The sequence below is a fragment of the Labeo rohita genome, chromosome 23 (assembly GCF_022985175.1).
Source record: "Labeo rohita strain BAU-BD-2019 chromosome 23, IGBB_LRoh.1.0, whole genome shotgun sequence".
NCBI lineage: Eukaryota > Metazoa > Chordata > Actinopteri > Cypriniformes > Cyprinidae > Labeo > Labeo rohita.
In genome coordinates, this window is record NC_066891.1 from 7,590,827 (window position 1) to 7,615,746 (window position 24,920).

The 24,920-nt window shown below is 36.0% G+C and overlaps 2 protein-coding genes across 7 annotated transcripts in view; both read right to left on the reverse strand.

Moving 5' to 3' along the window:
- Positions 1-20,021, reverse strand: part of hoxc4a (homeobox C4a) — a 20,911-nt gene extending 890 nt beyond the window's left edge. The window contains exons 1-5 of one of the 2 annotated variants that reach the window (XM_051095919.1): positions 16,266-19,991; positions 15,375-15,741; positions 3,434-3,604; positions 2,961-3,271; positions 1-1,723 (exon numbers count right to left, since the gene is read on the reverse strand). The exon at positions 1-1,723 is cut by the window's left edge and continues 890 nt beyond it. In XM_051095919.1, coding sequence (XP_050951876.1) covers positions 1,332-1,723; positions 2,961-3,271; positions 3,434-3,604; positions 15,375-15,741; positions 16,266-16,698 — 1,674 coding nt within the window. In that variant the 5' untranslated portion in view covers positions 16,699-19,991 and the 3' untranslated portion in view covers positions 1-1,331. Of the gene's footprint in view, positions 1,724-2,960; positions 3,272-3,433; positions 3,605-15,374; positions 15,742-16,265 lie in introns of those variants that run through there. The other variant, XM_051095918.1, reaches the window with a different exon arrangement.
- Positions 3,470-24,920, reverse strand: part of hoxc10a (homeobox C10a) — a 59,881-nt gene continuing 38,430 nt past the window's right edge. For 3 of the 5 annotated variants that reach the window (XM_051095917.1, XM_051095913.1, XM_051095912.1), the window contains 2 exons: positions 20,387-20,438; positions 3,470-3,604 (listed from right to left, as the gene is read on the reverse strand). The gene's annotated coding sequence lies outside the window, so the exon portion shown is untranslated. Of the gene's footprint in view, positions 3,605-15,600; positions 15,742-20,386; positions 20,439-24,920 lie in introns of those variants that run through there. The other 2 variants (XM_051095915.1, XM_051095916.1) reach the window with 2 other exon arrangements.

Below are 24,920 nucleotides of genomic sequence, written 5' to 3' on the forward strand. Positions count from 1 at the left end.
AATCTCTGCTTCAGCTCCCATACTGGAGAAGAGCATGCTGGAAGGTTGGAAGAGAAGCGCACTGCTTGTCATTAGGCCCAGCGGGTTGAGCGCTTGTGAAGCTGCTCGAGAGGGAGAGAGAGCGCCTTGTCTAAATGATTAATGTTGCGAGGTTGGGAGGCGGAGGCGGAGGAAGGCATATATGTAAGGTTATGTTTTAAGAATACAAAGTACAGTATTGCCTATTTCAAAAAGTATCAAAGTAGAAGCGCTTTAGAGCTAAATTAAGATTCACTCTTAGTTGTTCTCAGCTGTTTTTACCAAACTAACAAAGATCTGAAAAACAACAGAATGACATTGTCATTTGCATGCAATACAATCACCTTTATTAACTATCCAGAGGGATTTAATTAGTTTGGAGCAACCACTTTGCAGTTTCAAAACACATGCTTTTAATCCGATATGACCAAATGACAATAAAAGTGGTAAGAACTAGAAATATAAACATATTTTACATTGCAGCTCTGTTGAGTTCAAACTTTAGCCTACATGAATAGGTAAAAATAAATCAAAACACTATCAAAGAAAGGATTCTGACAGTGACGTAGCATTTTGACAGTGGATTAATCCTCTTTTGTTGCTTTATTCATTTGTCAGTCAACACACCATAAATTCAGATTCAAAGAAAAGGGAAACCAAACCTTTGTGTAAAGTCAAACTCAATAGGAGAACAAGTCATTGCAATTCAACATGGGTTGAATATTTGGACATTTCTGGCCATTACAGTCAACAACATTCCAAGTTAAAAGTTTCAGCACATGCCTTGGGAAAAATAGCATATAATTTTGGGAGCAATAAAAATATGTTGTGCACTTACAAAAGTTGAGCGGATGTTAATGATCATTCAAAGTCTTGAATGCCCTTTTTAAATTGTATTTTCTGTGCCCAAGAGATAAACTAGTACAAGTGAGCCTGCATCCGTGTGCAATAAATCTTGCCGATTTGCAAAGATATTACTACAGCGGTTTATGCACAGCGGAGACTAACTCTGATTTACCATGTACTAGCTGATAACATGTAATCTGGTTCAGAACAAACTTGGCTACTGAACTTAAATTTTCATGTAGGGGCAATAAATCTTCAATTACCTTAAATATAAATCATGTCAGAAAGAGTTATAGTGGGGGAAATATCTGGTCAGTGACAGAACAGATACATATTTTGCAGAGAATTTGTATTTCACTCCAGATTTTCAATTCAGTCATTTCCACCATTCATGCTTTTGTCCTATTTTAGTTCTGACAGCTGGATTCTGAAAGCTGAAGACTCTGGTTGTTCGACTTCCTGTAGTTTCACCAGTGGCTCTGTGCAGAGTTCATTCCAGACATTGATGGTCTTTCATAGTGGTATTGGAATTTTAATGGCACTGGGGGATCCACTGTGCTGCTGCCGCCAATTACAAAGGGCTGGTTACCTGTTTCCAGGTAGGAGTATGATGACTTTGACTTTTCCTTGTGATCTTTTTTGTACTTCATACGACGGTTTTGAAACCAGATTTTAATCTGGCGGTCAGTGAGCTTCAGCAGCGCAGCCATTTCAAGTCTCCGGTTGCGGCACAGGTAAGCGCTAAAGTGAAACTCCTTCTCCAGTTCGAGCAGCTGGGAGGAGGTGAACGCTGCACGTGCCCGTTTACTGTTAGAACACCCGCTATCCTGTACTTCACCATTCCTGTACCTGGAATCACCTGGAAAACATGCAGAATTATAGAAGTGTTAAAGTACATCAGGTCTGAGATCTGTCAAACACAGACCAATGCTCAAGTTTAGACAGTGAACAGAACTCGCATCCCAAATTATTGTTGCGTAGCTTGTGCAAATCTCTCTGATGCCTAAACTGTGATGATGAAAATGTAGCATGACATCCTTGAATATGCTCAGCTGCAAGTTTAAACCCCCAGTGATAAATCAGTGTACTGAGAATCCAGCGCACTGTCTGTGGGCAGACCACTGTTGGTAGACTAATCACTAAGTTAATTATCCATTTCATATGATTTCTACTGTGGTTTGATTCCTAATGATTTGTGTGTGCATTTTTTTTATTTATTTATTTATTTATTTTTTTTAGCAAAAGTTCTTAAAGAATGACCTCAGTGCCATATTTATTTACTGCACATATAAGCAGATAATCACCATCATCTCATTGATAGTGTGAATGTATGCTTTTTGCTTAGGTTAAAACAAGTGAAGCAGTCTTATCTGTGTGACCCAGAAAAGCATAGCCTCGGATAATATAAAAATTTCACTGTGGACTTTTTTTATTATTCTGCTCCTTAGTAAAAGTTTAAACTTAATCAAGTTCACAGAACAACTGGCTGTCTCTAGAAAATATTACTTTTCTTAGATGTTCTCTTCTTTTTTCCTTTATCCAGCTTATGCATTTTTAACCTAACTTGAGAAGGACATATTTTCACACATTATATATGTACTGTTAGACAACATGAAATCCCTATATATAAAATGTATACGTTGTAATTGTGTTTTTGTCAATGAGCAGTAAGCATGCAATAATATTTTCCCCATCTTGTGTTTTCTATAGCCATCATCTTGATGGACTGGACTGATAAAAATATTTGAATTAATTACCTTAAATGTACACAATGAAACTTCGAATTCTTACAGTAGTTTACTGGAAATGAACAGTCTTTATTAGACAAGATTGAAATGTTGCTTGTAATTAGGAGTTCATTTTCTATTTAAGAAGGAAGGAAAACACTAATAATTGATTAATAACTGTAGTTCTCAATGATGTCAGTCATTGACATCAGTGTCTAAGTGACAAATCACATTAACACAGAACCAAAATCTGACCCAGCTGTTATTCATTATCGACTAAAATACGACTGACTGATTAGATTAAGTGGGTATTTCCAAGCAATACAAATCAATATACCTCATTTACTCGAAAAAAACAAGTTCTCTCACCTGATTCCATGACGTTAATGGAGCTGAAGCCTATAGGTGTATGTGTCTCTCTCATCCAAGGGTACTTCTTGGTTGAAAAGCAGGAAGTTGACAGTTTGCACCCCTCGTCTCTTTCCGTTGTATTCGCCCGGTCCAAGGAGTTTGTCGTTTCATTCGTGGAGTGGTTGACACCAGCAGAGGATGAATAGGGATGATGCGAGAGTTTCTGAAAGTTCCACATATGGCCTTCATGATGTTTTGATGAATTTTCTTCAGCATGTTGTCTCCACGCAGAACTGCTCTCCTGCAGAGCACAAGGGGAGAAATGTTGCTCCATAGAACAAACATGAGATTTATTGCAACATATCTTGTTCAAGTAAGCATTGTTAATATGAAATTCGTGAAACGAATTATCGTGCATCTCTAACCGCACTGATCACTCCGCTTGGATAATTGATCACACAAGGTGAAGGAAAGACATAAAAGTACACTCACTGCCGTCTTTAATTGTTTTCCAACAAGAGTAAACAATGTAGTCACGTGATGGCCTCCTCCAATAGCCTGGCGCACTGGCTGTTTGAGTTGTAAAGTGCTCGAAAGCAACCAAACGAGGATTCCGTTTTCCTCCGCATTCCTCTGCTATTTTGCAATTTCGAATGATTATCCTGTGGACAGACGAAAAGCCATGAGCAGGGCTCACACATTACCCTGTTACCGTGCTGACAGAGTTGAGAGAGCGTGATTTGGGAGGTGGGTGGGAGAAAGAGACCCATTTGGACAGAGAAAAGACATGCATGTCTGGGATCGCGTCTCCTTAGTTTTGCCACAACGGATTGCAGAATACAGACTTCATTTCCGTGATAACGTTTTGTAATACAGTGTTTGAAACCTTGACTGACTTTTCAGTCCTCTTGTGGTAGGTATTTAAAAATAATCGAATTATTTGCCTTATAGTTTAATAATTGTTCCTGTAACGCTTTACAGTTGTGACAACAGCTCCATATTGATTTTTTAAAATAGCCTATATATTTTTTTTCAAATCTTCTTAATCTTTCGTAAAACAGCCATGTAGATGTTTTAGCAGTCTTTTTTCTATGAATAAAGTATTTTGGTAACATACATTTGTTTGTCTTTCTCCATCGTCGTGTTTTGTAAAAATGATGACAAATAACATTTCTAAGTTTTGAAAGAAAAATGCAACACACGTTAAATGGCTCTCTCCAATACTGCTAACGTTTCTATATAATTTCCGACGTGTTTTGAGATTTCTGCTCATTTTTACCTGGTGAAAAAGACATCCAGAGAATCAATGGGTGTGGTCAAACAAAGGGATTTTGACTGTCAGTTCTGTAGGCTACTGACAATGCATGTCAAAAATAATCTTAATGAAATTATCGAGTTTCGCTTTCCAATTAACTAGCAGCGTAAGAAAATAGTCGTTAAGATGGCTAAGTCGCTAGTCTCGGCTAACCAAAGAAATACGTTCAAGTTCATCGTCTGTAGTATGAATGGCATTGTCTACTATTTAAAACAACGTCCTGATGAACAAAGAGCAGGAACAGCCCGGGTTTGGCTTTAGCACGACATTTTAGGGCAATGGTAAAGTCTTTAGAAACTTGTTGGAGTCGGGTAACTTGTTGTTTTTAAAGTCATTTTAAATAATTGATCACAAAACCTTTTTATTCGCAACAGAATTAGCCTTTGTCCTCTGACGTCATGAAGCTAAGCTAGTGGAGGGAAGAGGGTCAGAGCGTTATTTAGCGCTCAACCTGTCCAGATCGCTGTTTTTCCCAGACACCCATCGACACAGCAGGATTCGTTTTTAGCCGATTGCTAATTAAAACGACTGCTTGCCGATAACGTTATACATAAAGCAGTCACGTTGAAGTAAGTTAGTATCCCCAGTCTGAAATGAGCATAAAAGACATCACCCTTCCTTTACATAGGCTGTGGACAGAGGTTGTCTCGCACTAGTGATTAATTGTGCACAAGGACTGAAAACCAAGGACTAGTCCCTTTTCATTTACTCTCCACAGTGTCTTGTTTGAGTATTTACTCAGACACTCAGTACTGTCAATAACATGTCTAACGTATTTTCGAAGACAAAGACTGATAGCCTCAACGATTCACTCTCTTTCTCTTGCAGGATTTTTTTTTCTAAAAAAAGAATGTTTATAATAATACACAGCTTTCAATGCGTTTCTGAGATGCAGAGAAAGGCCTGCCAATATGGGTATGTTTTTGAATAATGGTAGTCTCAGTACTCACACCAACTAACTTTAGACTGCATTAAAACAATGACGTGTAAAATGGCGGTAAAAATGACAGCAATTTAAAAGCTTTGTATTTTATTTCGTATGGTTTAACTAGTCAAATCATAACCATTCATATACTGTTTATTAAAGAAGAATATCAAGGAGCCATGGGGCTATCCTCTTCGGTTGTATGGCTAAAATCAATCTTTTTTTAAAAACGATTTGTTATTTTGAGTTCAGTGAATTGCTGTCACAAGCCTTGTCAAATAGAAGCATTCACTATGCATATTACAAGTCCGGCTTCTGCCGAGCTGCAGCGCTATTAACATGAAATATTACTGCGCCCGAGTGTGCAAGGAATGCAAGTGTACTCATTCCATAACCACATATGAATTAGACATTCAATAAATGCTATTTAAACAATTTCGATGCATTTTTTATTTTATTACTATTAATATTTTTGGAAGTGGTGGTGGAGGCTATAGGGGCGTTTTTTATTATTATTCTGCAGATTTTATGGTCCCCCTTGTACCTTTCCTATATTTCAAACTCTTCCCTTATTGTTTGAAAGTCGCCTGTGATCTTGGGAATTTTCTAATTAAAGTAAGTTTGTTCCCTTGTCTCATGCCGCTGGGTCCATTCACTAAATCTGAAAAGGAATCTTTGATGTAGTGGCTCAGCAAGACCATAACTCAGCGCCTCCGCCGGTACACTACAATTCTCAGTGAACTCTGTTTGAACCACGTTGCTGGCAATAAATCATTTTTCTTTCTCTCACAAAAGCGCGCCGGTCGCTCTGGGTGTCAACCCTTTTATAATTCCTCCCTACCTTCTGCGCTCTTGTGGTTGCTGACACAAACAGCTGCATAAAACATCGATAATAACATCGCTTTAACCATTTCATGCAAAAACAGCCTCTCTAAAGAGGATAAAAACGGCAATGAGGCAAATGTTGGAAATAATAAACAAATTAATGGAATGCGCAAAGGGCCGTTGCATACAGCTGTCTGTTGCGTTGTCTGCCATAACTCAAACGCTTGAGAACATAACCTGAATTTTTTTGGGGAAAAAAAAAAGATTTAAAACTTTATATTGGGGGATAAAGGACTTTTAACAAATTTTGACTTTGTGTGAATATTTCTTTCTTTCTTTCGTATTTAGGTTATCTCCATTGAAATCTACAAGCAGACCTTTTGCATTTCATAAAATCATCTTTTCATTATTTCTGCACAACGCAAAGGATTAATTTCTTCAATAAACATAAGTAATATCCTAATGATTTTTTGGGCATAGGACAGATAAGTGAGTAAATCCAGGAAAGGATTTTAATGAACAGAGGATGTTGTTGGTTATAACGATGCATACAAATGGGCCTGTCTCTGAAGAGCAAAGACTAGATTTATATCTTCGGTGCCCTGCGTTGCTGTAAACAATCTGAACCTAAATAAAACGATTGAAATGTAGAGAGATCTCTCAAGAATTCCTGAAACTCAGAAACGAGTTCGACTTAGGGTCGACTGCATATTGTTTCCATTGTTTTACTTTAAAGTGCACCAGTGTCATGAAAGAATAATTTAGTCTATTATTAAATAATATACAATATTAGGAAACCTAAAATATGAACACATTTCAGACATGGTACAATTTCCATAAAGTTAACTTGTTGGCAGTGATTTCAGGTTAACTTCATAACTTCCTCGCACCTGTGCCACATACAGTATACTTCTGTATATTGTACATTCAAGTGAGCAAAAATCACAAAAATAAAATGATACTACTTGCTGCTTCATATGTCTAGAACTTTTATATGCGTTTATGTTGAAAAGCTTAGCTTCATATTTTATTTTTGAAAATTTCCTTGCGGTTTATATGAGCACTTTATAAAAGACTGTCTAAAAGTGATTGGACTTTCCTGTTTGTTCCCTCTTAGTTGTGCACTTTGAAAGGATAATTCATGTTTAATTTCTCACGTTTTCATTGCGGTTTATCTACACATTTTATGAATGATTGTCTAAAAGTCAACTAAAGATGTCCGATTTTACAATAATTTAATAGTCAGTATGTCTTTAATTTTTTAACAACATTTGAAAATTATATTCTATGCAAATAGAACATGCCTATTTGAACCACTCACCATATTGTACAGAAAACGTTAATCTACGAATGCCATTTCTTTATAGAAAAGATGACATTAATCATTGCGGCGCAGCAGCACGTCTAGTGACCTCCTCATGACCGCATATGTTTAGACACATTGCAGACACCCCGGAGGACTGGACAAAAGCCTCAATACACAATTGTACATCTATACCGTGACACTGGGAACTTCTCAGTTGCAGCAAGGGGCTCTTTCTTTTAGGCTACAAGGGTATGTCAGCCACTGTGACATGAGAGTGAATATAACGCACTGAATTTAGTGCACTTTAATGTTTGTTTATTTGTTTGTTTATTTTGGAAAGGTTTACTTTGGAAACGTTCCATGGGACCTGTAATAATATCTGAGTTTTAGGACTATAGATGAGGAAAGTCTCTGACTTGTGTCACTAATTTTTCCACCTCCTTACTAGCCTTTATAAACGTTTACTTGAGATAAACGTATGGAAGCCTAAGAGAGAATAAGAGAAATAGAGAGAAACGGTGGCCCACAGGTGGCCCTTTATCCATATGACGACAATTCTCAGTCTTGCATTCTTAACAAACTGCCCCTGTGCCATAATACCACGAATTTTTCATTGTAATGAGACTTTATAGACAGATACTGGGTAAAAGACTACAGGTTAATTCGATAAAAACAGGTTACGCATTGTAGCTTCAATCGGTAACTCGGTAAAATCAGGAACTTTTAGAGATAATGGATGTTCTACTATTCAGCGAGCGACTCTCTTAGGTTGTTGCCTGGCAACTTGAACCGATCACAAGATCACTCATCTCTTTCATCAGACACTTATCTATCTTGCCTTCAGTAATCCAGGAAGAAATAAAAATATATATTGTTTTTCACAAATAAAAATGTATCACATTGTTAAAATAATTTAAATTCTAAATAAAAAGTATGCCTTACGTTTTTTAAAAATATAGTTTTACTTTCTACCGCCAAGCAACGACTCTTTTCAAACTAGCAAGTAGTTTGTTCTTTGTTACGTAAAACTTGTTTGGCAGCCGGATCCAAAGATGAACTAATAACCGAAACTTTCACCACTAACTCCAATAACTTGTCTCCACATCACGAAAAAAGTGCGAGAATACTAGAAATTGCATATTGACGTTAAAAAAAACGTGTTTTTCACTTGCTACGTGTAGTTACTGTTTATTTGGAAACACGGTCTTCTGAGTTAATATTAAAGTAATTAATTTTTCATGTTGCGTAAATAAAAGTATCATGATATGAAAGTCACATTGAGGAAGGTGTGCGTAACTATCAAGTTTAGATGTAATTTTGCGCTTGCTCTGCAGGTGACTTCTTTACTTTTCACGACGCAAGTGCTCCGATTTCTCCAGAGCACTGGTCGATTTACATGCTACTATTTACAACGCTTTGGGGAAATAGGCCGTAATTCAAAGATGATTCCTAAAATCGTTTTACGATTTATTTAGGCATAAGGTGCTTTTGGGAAACCCCAAAACGCGCCCAAGACTTTTATCATTAAAGGGGTTTTTTGCGTTTACCACTTAGGCTTGTTTGTTTAACACTTAATCAGAAGTTAAGGCGTGTTCTCAATTGGCACATGGTCACTCAAAGTTTATGGGCTAGCTAATGAATTTTTAGTCCCTGCATGCTTTGCGTATGACTGGATTAGGAGGGTTGTTTAATGTCTTTATGTATATATATATATATATATATGTATATATGTATGTATGTATGTATCTATATATATTTGAGTGTACAGTTCTTGATGTTTAAAAAGTAACGGAGCTATACCTAAGTTTCGATTGTTGTTTTTTGGGTTCATTCATTCAAATCATTTATTTTTGACTTTAATAAAACCAGTTAATTTTTTTGTGTCCCATGAAGTACACTTTGATAAATGTTTTGTTACATCATGATTTTTCTTTCCAGTTTCTGGCAAGTATTTGTTTTAAAACAATTTAGTTTTTCTCTGTCGTGTGTCCCCTCTCTCGGTCCGCTTTAGTTTGGGTGGCCATTAGGCATTGCATCTAAGGTCATATTGAGTGTAAAGGTTAAGGGGCAAGACATCAGAACAAAGATTATGGAGATTGTTGAGTGCAATGCAGACACTCTTCTTCGCTCATGCTCTACGTTTAGCATAAAATGTGGGAAAAAGCACGAAATGTGCAAACGTCAAAGGCATGGTTAGACTCTTACATAGAACACTTATCTCTGGAACAAGAGCTGTATTTATGTATTTCATGTGTCGAGCGGATATTCAGTGTTAGGACTGCCACATTTCTGGAAAATAACATGGTGACCCCCGATTCAACTCTGAGACTTTCTGCGTTGTTCACCACAGCTCAGTTTACACAGAGGACCTCGTAACAATGCTAAGAGCCTACACCTTTCATCACTAACTTAATTGCTTTGAGAAGTCACTTATCTTACAAAAAGAGCTTACAAAAATGCATTTTAGAATAAAAAGCCAAAATAACAATGCCTTCAGGACTTCACAGAACAACGTGGGTCCATTTTATAATGCTAATTTCTTATTGTTCATTTATTTAATTTTTTTTTTTTTTAATTATGAAAGATATTATAACGTGTCTGATCATATTTCACTGAGATATAATGAAAAATGCTGTACAAGAAAAGCACGATGATTATGTTAATTAGAATAGGTAAACCAATGGACAAGGCAAACGATTTGCTCAAATATATACAAAGTTGTGCGTTGTAAAAACTTAATTTAAATATACAAGTCAACGACAGGGCAAACAGTCCATTTTACACAGATGACTTGTTCCTAGTTTTCAACTGCTTTTTTGACAGAAACAATCAGCTGTTCACATAATTTTATGTCCTGTGGAGTAATTAACATGGTGAAACTTGTATACCTTAACGGGTCAGTGTCAGTGTCAGGTCCATATAAACACACGCAGTGTAGTTCTTCACTTCCCATTTAGGTGAGGAGTTGTTTCTGGGTCGGTTGCTCGAAAGTAGATCTTAAGTGCTATGTAAGTGCTAAGCTACTTTAAAATTAAACTATATTCCCCGAAAGCCTCGTTACCCGAGTATCACGTAAAAACGTTCGTAGACTGACGAGAATTTACAACCACTCGTCGGACAGTAGCATGCAAGGTAAAGAGAACTCTTCCTATTCCGCCCCAGTTAACAGGAAAAACACTGACACAATGTAAAAAAAAAAAAAAAAAAAAAAAAAAAGTGCATTACTATGCAACTGCAAACACCTCAAAAGTCAATATTAACCAGTATTAAAAGCATGAACAATTGTAACTGTTATCAGGGAAAAATATACATTTGTATTATTTAGGTCTACAAACGATAAATTACAGTATTACGTAATGTAATATTAGGTATATGTATGGAGACTATTTCTTAAAAAGTGCCACACCAGTTATGTTTAACAATAAAAGAATGCATCTGATAAAGCGCTTGGTAAACGCGCGTTTCTGCAGACAGGTGATGATCTTCCCGCTCTTCCTGCTTGTCTCTTCCTCCTCTTCTTCCTACAAGGGCAGGTTCAAAAGCCTAAGCACAACAGTTTTCGTGCAGCGTGCCACTCACTTCTTGTATTGCAGGGCAAACCCTCAATCATCTTTTTGATTTATGGACGCATACAAAGAAATGTCCACCTCCCTATACGGTACAGTTCACTACAGTGCGGATGGGACCGTGGCCGTAATTGTAGCCCTGCACTGTCCTTCTATGGTTTTTATGGCTTATAAATAAAGTGTTATAGGTTAACCACTGCCAGATCGCATCTGGTTATATTAGAATTACTGCATTGTTTACTGAATTCTTATATAAGTAAATATTCTATAAAATATTTGTACAACATTATATAAATACATATATAGCCTACATATGTACAAACAATAATCAGTCTAAATGATTATAAATATTAAATAACTCATTTTTATTTAGGCATTTTTCAATAATAAATGTAATATATTTTCTTGACTTACAGCAAATAGACAACAGGACAACTTTAACAAACTGCAGACTTTTGTAATAGGCCTTTTATCAAATAAGGTTGTACTTGAAATTTGTATTTACATTTTATTTTATAACAAACGACCTATGTGCTGGTTTTGGGAACGCTACACCACCATCATTAAATAATGTACGACATAAGCGTAGACGATCTTTAGAGGGTGATTTGTAACTTTATTGGAAAACAGGGCTTAGTGCAACTGCTGGCGCCATGTTGTTCATCCTGCATAAATTAGGTTTTTGGGATCAATTATGAGGTATTGGAGAAGGCCTACTGTTTTTACAACTATCGGTGCATTTGTTAAATGGCATCGTCAAATATTGTGGGAAAATGTCTAATATAATACTGTTCTAACAACTTAAAAATATTTATAAAGGTTAGGATATTTGTACTTGTCACCTAATTAGACTACATCTTATTTCTCAGCAAAATAAAATAATATTATAAGCACTGCAGCACAGAGCACTAAAATAATGTGACTAAAGATTCTTCATTAAATATGTATATATAAAAAAGTTATTTTAAGTTATTTTAACGTAACGTTTTTGATATAAATCACATAGTGTGTTTTACAAGTAATATGTTCTAAGGAGCCAACGCTCCTTGTAAAAAAATAAATAATAAAAAATGTAGCAACATCTAAATTATCTGGTTTTACTGAAGTACAAAAATCGGTTACACCCGTAATAGTTATTTTAAAGGTCAGATCAGAAGAGCAGAAGGTTCATCTGTTCGCTTTTGACAGTGTGTGAATATCTACTAAATATTTTTGAAATAAATATTTACACATGCAAAAATGAAACTTGTGTGAAAGTTTATTGGCTGGAAAGCAGCCACAACACATGCGATGACTTCATATACGTATCTCCTGTCTCCTAAACAATACAGTGTGTTTGGTTTATGAATGTAAATATTAGTTTAGCACAATAGAAGTCAAACGTGATTTATGTGTTATCCTTTTTTCTTTTAAAATGCTTTTTCTTAACAGAAAAGCTGCTTTACATCTGCCGTGGAATGTCAGAAATCTATCAAACGATGTCAGTCAGTCAGCATTATAACAGCACTCCCCTATGAAGTGAATTTTTCTCAAAAAATTCACTGCTGTTCGTTTTACGAAAACAGGTTTGTTGTATGTCTTTTTAAAAGCTGTCATGCCTGTTTAACTGACACAAAACCAAAAATACATAATATATTTGTACACGACTACATATATTCTGGCAACTTTTGTTAGATATTTTGTTGAGAACTATGCCTGTTCTGTCTTAATTGCAAAGAATAAAAAAAAAAAGTTTTTTTTTTTTTTTACATTTAGGTAAATGTATCTTACCAACACTACACTACCAGCTCGAAAAAGATGCCCTCTAAAAAACAAACAAACAAACAAAAAGTTACAAGGTCGCACGCTACAGAAGGGCCTTGTCCCAGAGTTCACCGATCTCGTATAGGTCATACGGTGCAAAGCAACAAAGGAGAAACACATTCAGATGTCCTTCTTCCATTGAGACATCAATATAACCAAAAACCCACAATGAAAGCAAGAGCACCGGTAGAACCCCAGGAAGCCTGTGAGGGTGCACACAGAAGGTACACGTTGAGAGAGCCAGTGGGGTCAAGGGGTGGGAGAGGTCGGCCGACCCGGCTGAAACGAAGCTAATGGGACAGAAAATGTGTCCCCAAATTGAACTCGACTTTTCTTAGTTGCCACAAACTTCAATAAAGTACCTTTTCAGCCTCGCGACATGGAGGCGACAGCATCTCGAAAGAGGCTGCCGGGATGCTACGATTTAGGCGTGCACATTCATTTCTCTCTGCTGTTCAGGCACATAATGGTCTCTGAATGCAGTTGTGCACCTACTCTTTTCAAGTGCCTTCCCAAAGTCACGGCCAGGCTGAGACGATGGCCAGTGCCTTTCTTCTCATTTAGGTTTGGACAAACTATCCGCTGAAACATATTTTGCAGTGACGCTTTTGTGCACTATTTAGTGCCTGTACAACTTAATACATTAGAAGTACAATTGACTATTGCTGCCGGACTTGATTGATGGTCTAAAATGACTCACTCCTTTGTGCTTCTCAGCCCCCCCACTTAGCAAGCCGTTGTGTAATCTTCATTCAAGTCAGGCCGATTTACAATTAATCAAACACATTCCTTATTTTCTGTACATGTTTTTTTTTTCTTCGAGAACTGATATCAATAGAGTCGCTAAGTGTTCTAATATTTAAATTTTAATATATTCTTGTGCATCTAGAAAAAAAAAAAAAACGTCACAATAGAATTTCAACTCATTTGCATGTGGGAGCGTTCTGTGCAGCATTGTAACTGGCAAGGCCACAGCGTGCAGATTTTGGTCCTGTGTGTCTAGCGCCTAGTATCTGCTTGGCGATGACGTTGCTTAGAATACGATCTAGCGCCACTTTTTAAAAATAACAATATGGCACACAAAGAGGAGTGGCCTGAATCAAAACTTTTAAAACCCTAGGTACTGGGATTATATTTCACAACATGCAAATTGCTTCTTTAAAAATAACAATATGGAAATAGCTGACCGATTTCACCGCATTTGTCTCTTTACATTGTCTTTTTACACACTTTTCCCATAACATGTATTTTTGCAATCTGTTTAGTAACGGTTATTTTGTAATAAATCTTGTTGCAAATGAATGTATCTTGGATTAATTAGCATTCATTTAAATACTAACGAATTTCTATTTAAACTCAACAAAACCGAACACATTTGAAAAATATTCCATTAAGTCCATAAAATCTTAGACCTACTTTTACGTTCGGAATATCTACAATTTTTTTAACAGTTTAGCTCATCCATAAAATAAGACGAATTGTTGACTTAAATTTGTTTCTCAGCTTGATAACGCTTGAAATCAATAGTGGAAAAATAGAAGCAGTGCAGGGCATTTTTGAATACTGGAATTGATTTTTAGAGACATTTTCAGCCATGTTGAAAACAGTAATGAATAATAACAAGCCGTCCTGTGGAATGAAGAGCGATAAGGTCCCTACCAAAAAGGCCTGATTTTTGTGCCACGTTAAGGGAATACGTGGGAAAGTGATGGGGACACAACCCATGCTAACCCATACACAAACCGAACGCTCAAATATGACACACTGCGTTGTAGATATTAGAGACTGCATGGCAGAAATAAAATGGCTAATTAATTTTCTGCAGGAACTACACCACTTAGATTTTTAAATGCATTGATAACATGGTTTTACTACTTGGGCCTACATTTGCACATTCATCTGACTACTAACGTCTCTGCATCCCCTGTTAAAAATTACAAAGAGATATTTTCGCTATTTATGCGCGGAAATTTAATCTACATTGCATATTAATAAAAGTCACTCAAGTCTAGGTAAAACTAATAGACACTTACGTTTTATTGACCAATATAATTAGCACAAATACACTAAACTGGTTTTATTGCATCTCACAACAATCTGCTGTTAATAGCCTAAACACAACGCCATCACAACAAAAACTAAATGATAATTTAAAATCTTAACCTTTCCATACGACAGATAACCCACAGCATGATTTACATTTAAAGAAAACAAAGACGTTTAAGATCTTTTTTTTTTCTATCGATACCCACGATAGTGTTTTTCATTTACAGTACAAAAAAAAAAAAAAAAAAAAAAAAACGTACCAGCTCTCTCAAGTGAGAAATAAATAGATTCGTTGTGCACTTCACCTTGGCAGCTGGGCAAAGAAAGGCCCGCAAATAAAATATTATTTGAATAAAATGTCCATATCCTGCTTTGCCCAAAACATTTCTCTTGGAAAAAAAAAACGAAAACAAAAACAAACATCATATTGATTCAGTTTTAGATAAATTAAACCCTGTTTCGCGTAAAAAATAATCCATAGGTATTCGCAATAATCCATGCTATATAACATGCATTTTATATAACTGTGGACTTAAAGGAACCCCCTTTACGCACAAGATACCTACGAAAACAAAATATATTATATTTTATAAATAATCAGTCATTTGATCTTCCCCTGTCTCCTCGAAATAGTTCTCTTTATAACCTTGTAATATCCTCGCCACGCTCGGATCCGGAGAGGTCCTCGGAGGCTGACATGGTGTTAGTGGTGGAAGCTGCCGCCACAACGCCAGCCGCTGAGCTTGTGTTGGACCCGGAGGAAATGCCCGTGGAGGAAGAGGATCTGACTTTGGTGTTGGGCAGCCTATGGTCTTTTTTCCACTTCATCCTGCGGTTCTGAAACCAAATTTTGATTTGCCTCTCCGAGAGGACCAAGGAATGAGCAATCTCGATACGTCTTCGCCGTGTTAAGTACCGATTATAGTGGAATTCCTTCTCCAATTCTAAGACTTGCTGGCGAGTGTAAGCAGTTCTAGACCGCTTGGGTTCCGCTCCATTGTAACTAGAGTTCACTGGAAAGAGGAGAAGCAAAGGGAAAGAAAGAAGGAACAGAGCAGAGCAGAGTAGAAAAGAAAAGAGGCAGCGAGGGAAGGATAGGGTAAACAAGCGTGTCTTTCATTGAGAAATGGTGGCGACAGAGGAAATGAGGGTGGGCTAAAATATCTAAAAGTTAGCTTTCTATAATAAGGCTAAAATCACATTGGACTCAGCACTGAATTATTAATGCAACATTATAAAGCTTAGTTTTGCTCTGGTCCCAGATCTCCCTCACTCTCTCGCACACTCATAACAAGAGAAGCCACATGGTGATACGACTGCCCAGAGTATACCTCGGCTATAAAATTTATGGTGGGTGTAATTACCAATGCCTAGTCGTAAATCCGCCTCAATTGTGCCATTTCAAAGGCTTCTATCCTATCGTAGCAGAGGCTGGCCAGGGGATGAGTGTAAAAAGGAGTGAGGCAGACGGAGAGAGAGAGTTAGGATGAGGGGCGAGCTTTATAGTGCTTAAGAGAAATACACTCAAGTTGCCTACCGGTGCTGACGTGAATTTTCTTCATCCATGGGTACACTACGGGTTGTTTGGCAGAAGCTGAGCTGTTGGGATGCTCCGGGGTGGCTTGATTGCAGGCGGAGGATGCAGCCGGAGGGGTGGCAGGAGACAGGGGTAACGGTGGGGGCTCACATGAGGCAGATTGCCCTTTTCCGAGCAGGTGCCCCGCGTGAGGCAGTCCATGTCCTCTCTGAGTATCAGGCTCAGGGATGCTTGCACAGTTATACTGACGCTCCTGGTAGCTTGCCCGCGGAGGGTATAACTCCTGGTGGTGATGCTGGTAGCCACTGTCCCTTGCACGGCTGTAATATTCGGGGCTATGTTCGGGAATGTAGCTATTTTGCGAATATTCCTCGCAAGGAGGAAATTTCGGATCGATGTAGTTAGAGTCCATCAAATACGAGCTCATGATCATTAATTTCTGGAGTGGAAAATAATTTTTCTAGCTTTGTCGTTTTTCTGCTCCATAAAGCCCTCCTACTAGCGAGCAACCCTGTAAAGTTACTTTTACCACGTGATACGATGGCCCAATGGCATGGGGCGATGTAGTCCCCGGATAAGGAACCACAGCTTTCGCAAATATACCTTCAATTTTCCGCCATTGTCCGCGAAGTCTTTCAGTCTCTCTATCCCTCTCTCTCTCTTTCTCTCTCTCTCTCTCTTTCTCTCTCTCTCGCTCTCTCTCCCTCTCTCTCCCCCTTCCTCGCTCTCTCACACACTCATACACAATGGCCAAATCTTCTAGGATCATGCCACAGCACCTAGGGATGTTTCTGTTAACTTGTGCATGTGCTGCTACCTATAAGAGTTTCCCTAATTACAACGTTTAAAAAAATAATAATATTAATTATTAAATGCAAAAAACAAACAAAACCGAATCACATTTAAACTTAAGTAACGGATAAAATATACTAAAACTACGGCTAATAATTACAGTGCTTTTTTATCACACTATTTATTACAGTAAGTTACTTAACGTGCAGACAAAAAAATTTATTACTACTAGCATAGTTTCACGTATCTCTCACCTGTCTGTCCCAGTGCAAAGCAAATTTACTGAATAATGGGCACATAGTCTCATATATGTCGTTATTCCTATTATTTATACACAGTAAATATTAGAACCAAGTTAAACTACGTTAGAAATTCTATTTATACAGTTTACTTATGATTCGACGACTTAATACAAAATGTGGCAGATTTGGTGTTTAATTAAGCTATAAAAGCTTTAAATCAGCCGTTTACAGCGATGGCATACATCATATTTTCGCTTCTACGTCCTGTACTATTTTGTCTAAGTATGTTTATGTCTTCATGTAGTAGTTCTGTTCATTCAAACTCCACTACTTATGATAGTAAGCACACACGACTTTCATGCAAAGTCACGTGCCTCTGATCGAGACGAATACAAACCCAACGTGGCTTTCGTGGCTTTTACGTCGCCCATGTATTCCTGTAGAGACGTATTTGCGATTTTCATGTTTTGGACACAAATTCGGTTCTACAGGGTACATATAGACGACTACTGATAGGCCTTTCTTCTATTGGAAGTTTGAAACAAAATTCAGCGTACAAAGTAAGTCAGGTTAGACTGTGACCTCTTCACCATCTTGAATAGGAGCTAAAGCATTTTCTGGAGAGAGGTTTCTGTTTGGCTTCTACAATATTTGGTCAAAATTAATATCTAGGGAAATAGAACAATAATAATTGTTTTAAGCGACAACTGTTTGTCATTACTTTAAAAAAAATAACGTGAGAATACAAAATGTTTTTTTTATTATTTAATTTGTTTCTTTTTAATTATTTATTTTTCAGTTGCTCGAAAATGAATATGCAATAAAACTTGACAGTCAGTAGTGAGACCAACAAGCTACTTTCTCCTTTTTAACTTATTTTTATTTTATTCTTTTAAAAGACCGATTTGGAAATGTTTTTATTTATTTATATTCACATGTATTTAATTATTTGATTTATTATTTATTTCCTGAACACGTAATGACATGTACAATAAACGCATTATTCCATTCAACAAAAACTGTTTACGTTATGACAGAATTAATTTCATGCATTTCAGTGTATTTCTTCGTTGAGGTTAAATGTGTTTTGACGAGTTCTGATTTTTTCGATATTTTTCATATCATATTTCAACACTCCAATACTTTGAGTAAATGAAATTGTGAACATAAAAGAATGAGTGGGCATGAGAGGAAAAAACGATAAATAATTTTACTATCAAATTCTATTAAATCTCGAAAACATAGGAGCACCCACTTGAATATTCCGTCTCAAACATGTTGTGCACAAAGCGGACACGTGACAGCACTGATGAAAAATAAGTTTCTTTTGTTCCTTGGGGTTTATTGTGCACGCTATTACCATATGACCGCCCGGTAACCTGCAAGACCGTGCCCTGCATTTCTCTTTCCAGTTTAGCTATCTAAACAGGATCAGATACGAAACAAACAAAGTGGAAAAACAGTAAAGAAACAAAAAAACTTTTTAGAAACCCATGTAAGCTATATATAAGCAACAGAGCCTACATTTCAAATCAAATTTTCAACCCACCAGAGAAAAATACGAAATTATTATTCTTTTTTTATTTTCCCCTAAATATATCGAAACCAAACAAACAGAAAGGACATAACTCTCTAACAAATGAAATGCTCGGAAACGTTTTGCCTTATCTCGAGTCTTTTATTTTACTTGGAGACCCTACAGATGTGATAGGGATTTTTTTTGTCCACCCCCACCGGCCTGAAAACGCCCCCATCCACCCACTCGGCACTGCTCTAGTGTTGCGGACGCATTTTAATATTAGTTAGACAGCCTGACCCGCATTTCACCCCTCGCGTTCGACTCGTTCCAATAGTTCACTGCCAAGGAGTTATTGATGAGCGAAAAGCGATGAATTCCCTCTGCACATAAATGGCCTCAGATCCTGCACCAGCTCAATAACTAGTTATAATGTAGAGACTTCCAAAAAGCTATAACCGCCGGCGAATTTGCCTGATGATTCATTTGTATATAGGTGATTCCCCCCAGAGATACATGGATAGATAGATAGATAGATAGATAGATAGATAGATAGATAGATAGATAGATAAAGGATTCAGTAGAGAATTCTATGTGTAAAGAAGGTGGGATTTTATATGAAAGGATATGCCAGTTGTCCATAACCAGAATCTATTGTGTGTACGCTTGAACGAATGACATTTTAGGCCTGTGTGATATTTAATGTATGCCCTTTGCAATAATTTTGAATGATTTCATTTTTGGGCGCATATTTCTTGCTTTAAATATCGAGTGAATTTTAGCTTAAATGACCTAAACTGCTATACAATATAAAAAGGAAAAGGCCTGACCATTTTTTAATATTATAATTATTTATTATTACTATTATTAATATTATTTACATTTTGTGCTTGTTTAAAGAGATTTTTTTATATAATTATATGCGTACTTTTGGTTGTTTTTTTTTTCTTTGTTCAGAAATCATGAATATGATTTTACAGCACTGATTAATTATTTGAGAATCAATTTATGAGTTTGTTGTTCGTCTGTTCACTGATTAAAATAGGTTTTTCATTTGTTCATTTTTACGTTTATTGTTTTTTACATTATTGTTATATAACTTTATATTCATTTATACTTATATATATATGTATATTTAGTTTATTATTGTTTAAGGCTAAACTTGCTTAAAATGGAGAGGTCGGGTTTGTAGTTATATTTTAATGTATCTAATAGTTTTTTGTTTTTTTTTTAAAAAAAAATATGGCGTTAGATTACACCTATTTGACACCTATAAATGTAAATGAAGTGACACTGTTTACTTGTAGAAAATTGTTGCCTTTTTCAGTCCAAATGTGTATATACATTTACTTTTTATGTCTAGCCTACATTTTAAAAAATATAAAGAGAGCTTATTGGCTCACTAGCACGACAAACAGCTTAAGCTACAGCTCCTTGCCACTAACACAGGGGCATATGCTGTAGCTGTTTGCCGCTATTGTCAGGGAACACTGCCCTCTGTGTTTATACGCAGCGAAACAAGATGGGACAAGAATATTACACTAGAACAAGAAAATAATGTTAAGACTTACCAGTGCAACGATGAGGTCCTCTTTGCCCTCACGTTCACACTTTCCTCATGCGCTAAAATGAAAGAAAGCAATTTAGAAAATAAAAATAAAGAACTTAAATATACTTGTCTTCTCATGGATATAATTTCTAACAATATAAAGCGTTTGACAGATTTAAAATAAACGAATTGCTGTGATGGAAATCATGCACTCTTTCAATATTCTGGTAAGTATTTAAATTAATATCTGAGTGAATTTCTTAAGTTTATGTAATCAGTTAAAAATCTAAAAAAAAAAAAAAAAAATCTTGCATGAAGTATCTCAAAGTATTAGTGCAAAGTTGCATATGTTAATCTGAAAGCTGCATTTAAATTATTTACTGATAATTATGTTTTAATGTTTTTAGTACAAATTCTCTTTGTCTCTCATTGAGGGTGAACTGTCCAAAGGCATGATCCTTTAAAGTAGGACAAGGCTATGTATTTAGCACAGGTTATTTTCAGAACTATTTCCTTGATGAATGTAGTTATTTTTGCAACAATGGAGGACCTAAAATGAATTCCTACTTGGTCAGGTTAACATGGCAATTCAGAATTGTTTTAAAAAAAGAATATGGGATGTTTTCTTCTTTCTGGTTTACATCCTCATTGTATTTAATTTTTTTTTTTTTTTTTTTTCAAAGTATGTAAATATGGACATACTGGGAATTTACATACAGTGTTGGGCTACTGTTAGTCATTAAGATGAATAGCAAAAAAATATTAACCTGAATGTTAACCTTATACTAAAGCAAGAAAAAGAATATAAGAATAATGTAATTAAATAATGTATGGTGATATTATATACACAGAGAGGGAAACAACTGTTTTTTTATGATATTCAGTGTGTATATACTCAATGCTACAATTATCCAAGTTCAACAATGGAAAAAAGGAACACAGAAATGTACAATTAAACACTGGCAAACACTAAGCCAAATGTAAACTGTATTCATTCTTAAGCTGTAATTAATGCATTACAGTAAAATTATTTGCTATTACATGACAGTGTTTTATTGTAGCAAATGCAGCTCATGTTGTCATGAACAAAAGTTTCCTTGATAAATCATAATCTTGACATTGGTTTATTAAGAAAACCACCAGTCCAAATACCAATTGCCTTTTTTATTCATTCACATCCATCATTGCGTGAAGAAGAGTTTATCCACTAAGAGAACAAAGGTGCTGTTTTCTATTTTTAAAATGCCTGTCCAAACAAGAACTGTCTACAAACAGAACGTGAATTGTTCCAAAATTGAAAGCATTGCCTTGTTTAGTTGCTCTGCATGCTGTGGCATGATTTCCAACTCTATCATTTACTCATTCTTTCTAAAGGTATCTATGTAGTGAATGAAATTGCTGCCATTTTCCTTGTGCAGCTAGTTAGATGGTAATCTGCTAGATGACAAAAGAATATGTTGAACCCAGAGTAACCTGCACTGGGAGAGACGAAAACAGAGGAATATAAAACTATTGCCCCCTATTGGCAGTTAATGTTTTTGACACAGTATTCAAAGATTTAATGCTAATAAAAAAAATGCACATAAAAGGCTTGCTAAAAATAGTCCAGCCAAATGTATCTTTTATTCTAAAGTCATTTTAATTTACTAAGTTTTTCCCTCACGCAGGTACCACAATTGTTATAGAATAAAGTGTTTATCTATTTCATAACTGTGAACATTTACTAAATGTGTTTCAATAGTGAATGTGATGGTTGGTTGTACCACAGTACACACCACATGACCCACCTCTGAATGACTAACCATTTTCCAAACCATCACAAAAATGTATGTAAAGTTAACATTATAATGATTAATATTCTAGTCAGTGTACAATAGGGAATATTTTCCACCTTGATCAACCTTTAAGTGAGCAAAACCTGCACCTACTCTGAGCCAAAAATGGTACCAACAGATATCAGCTATACACTTCTGCTTTGATTTACTGTTTTAAAACAGTAGAGTACATTCATATGTCAGCATTGCTGTTCTTCCAATATCTGAATAAACACAAATAAGAACACAACATAATCTGAAAAAAAAAAAGCTTCTGCGTAAAAAATTATAATTGTATTTTTTAATTGATGAAATGTTTCTAGATTTCTAGATAAGTGAATTACTGGGATGGAATTTCTGATTTCTGGGATAAAGTGTGGACATTAAAAATAAAAATGTATAAAAATTGATTGTGTGATTGCATGACTTGAATCAATTTTTATGTATGACATATTTTGAAGTTATGTGTAACAATCTGTAATGTGTAAATATATTATAAGATGTCATACATGTGTCTATAATTCGCAACAATAATGATTGATTACCGGCAATGGATTGGTAAACATTGATCATTTAGTCATTTATATTGTTTTTGTTAGAATATCAAATAAAATAGGCTTAAACTTACACTTAGACAAAGCTATTTATTGTATAAGCAAGTAACTTACAACTTTAACTTAATACCAGCTTTAAATTAATACTAACTTGAAATTCAATATTTTATAAATGAAATTTGATATCATTCAAAACCTTCTACTGTTTTTAATAAGCAGTAAAACTTTCCACAAAACAAAAAGGCATTTCTTTAAGGCTTGTAGGAAAGAACTTTGGCTAGCCATGGAATTTACAACTCAGCAGTATTTACAACCAGATGCAGCCTTTCAAGACAGAGCTACTGAGTGAAATAGGTCTTTACACACTATTGTTTTTCTATGCTTGGACACCACAAAATGCAGTCAGTGATTGATAGGGAAACTGCAAAGTAATTTTGCGAAATATTTGCAAATCTAACTCATTCATATATTTATGTCAAGGTAATGTCTCTCTTTAAAGGTACACTGAACAAAGACATTGGATGTTTTGTTGTTGTTGTTTTGTCTAACAAAACAGGGTAAACTGAACTGTAATGGTAAAATACATTATTGGCATCCACAATTTTCTTGATTAAAACTCTTTTGAGTTTGTGATTAAAGCTGCCTTACAACTGGAAACCAAAGTTTTTTGCTTTCCCCCCCCCTCCCCCCTTCCCCCTCAGCAGTATGGTGAAAAAGACAGAAATTCGGACCCTCATAAAACAGTGCTATATCTGTATTTTCAGATATCCATAACTCAGATGCCCTTTCCTTAAAGCATAATCCTAATTTCACATCAATATTGTTATTTTTTTGTACATGCGTAACCTTTGCACAGCAAAATTGCCTGAATTAGTTCATAATGCCAAAACTGAGGCATTGTTTCTTTTTATTTAAAATAAGTTCTCAAAATATATCACAGGCCTCCACAGAATAGCAACAAAGCAGTATGAAGATGGCAGTGGAGTTTCCTCTCAGCAAAGATCACAGTGCACAGATTAAAGAGAACATTGTGGATGAACAGAGCAGTCTGACTTCTTCTGTTTCCAAGCACAACATCATAAAGTAAGATATGGCTTAAACTTTTCATACCATGATTATAATGGTCAAGTGGAGCCTCATCTGTCAAATAAAGACCACTGAATATCCAGTGTTGAAAACCGACAAATAACAGTAGTAAAAAAAAAAAAAAAAAAAAAAAAAAAAAGTCATATGCTTTGTATAAAATATACTTTCTGGTGTGCCTTTGAACCGTTTAAATTAATTTCAGTTATGGTTTTTTGTTTGGTGAATCATGTGACTCACCATCCTCACTGCCCTGTACATGACCCCACCACACAACACCACATCTTCTCTGCCCTGCACATGACCCCACATTATGTCCGATCTAAAGATCTATGTTCTGCGCTCTCATCTGCAAACCAATACAAGACCACTTAGCTTCTCACAGTCCTTCACCTTCACTTTTAACACAACATACGCATCCTAGACACAAACTAAGCACTTTTCGCCGTCCAGAAGTGGGGTATTTTGATATATGCACATTCTGATATAGCAGAACGCAAATACTCAGGTGCATATAAATTACAATCCAAGGCGAAGCTTTTTACACATGTACAATGCTTTTAAGATGCACACAAAATGTTTTTGAGTACATAAGAATCATGATACACAGAATTAGATTTGAAGCTACTGCCAGAACAATAATTCCATATAAATGCCAAATTAACAGTAATATACAAATGCACAAACGTACATTCTAGACCTTTGAAATTGATCAAAACTGAACAGATGAGGACACATTTGCGCATCACTTGACACAATTTCTCCATGAACTATTGAATTACATCCTTGATTAATTCCCGAGGGTGTTGCGGAGGAAAGTACATATTTAATTAAAAAGAGGAAAACAAGATTATTAACTTACTGCAACCGCCTGGGATCCATTTGGGAGAGTCGAACTTCTACAGACCCTGACGCGAGTAAGCCACACTAACAGGCTCTAAGCCGTTCTCTCAGAGATAAGACTAGCCAACAGCTGCGATTACGGACAGTTAACATTATATATGATGTAAATATATTGAGGGTTTGTCAGGTCTTGCAGGCCATAAAACCCACTTTAATGACCCCACGTGCTCTTCCTGCACCACTCACTGGTCCTGCTTTGGGC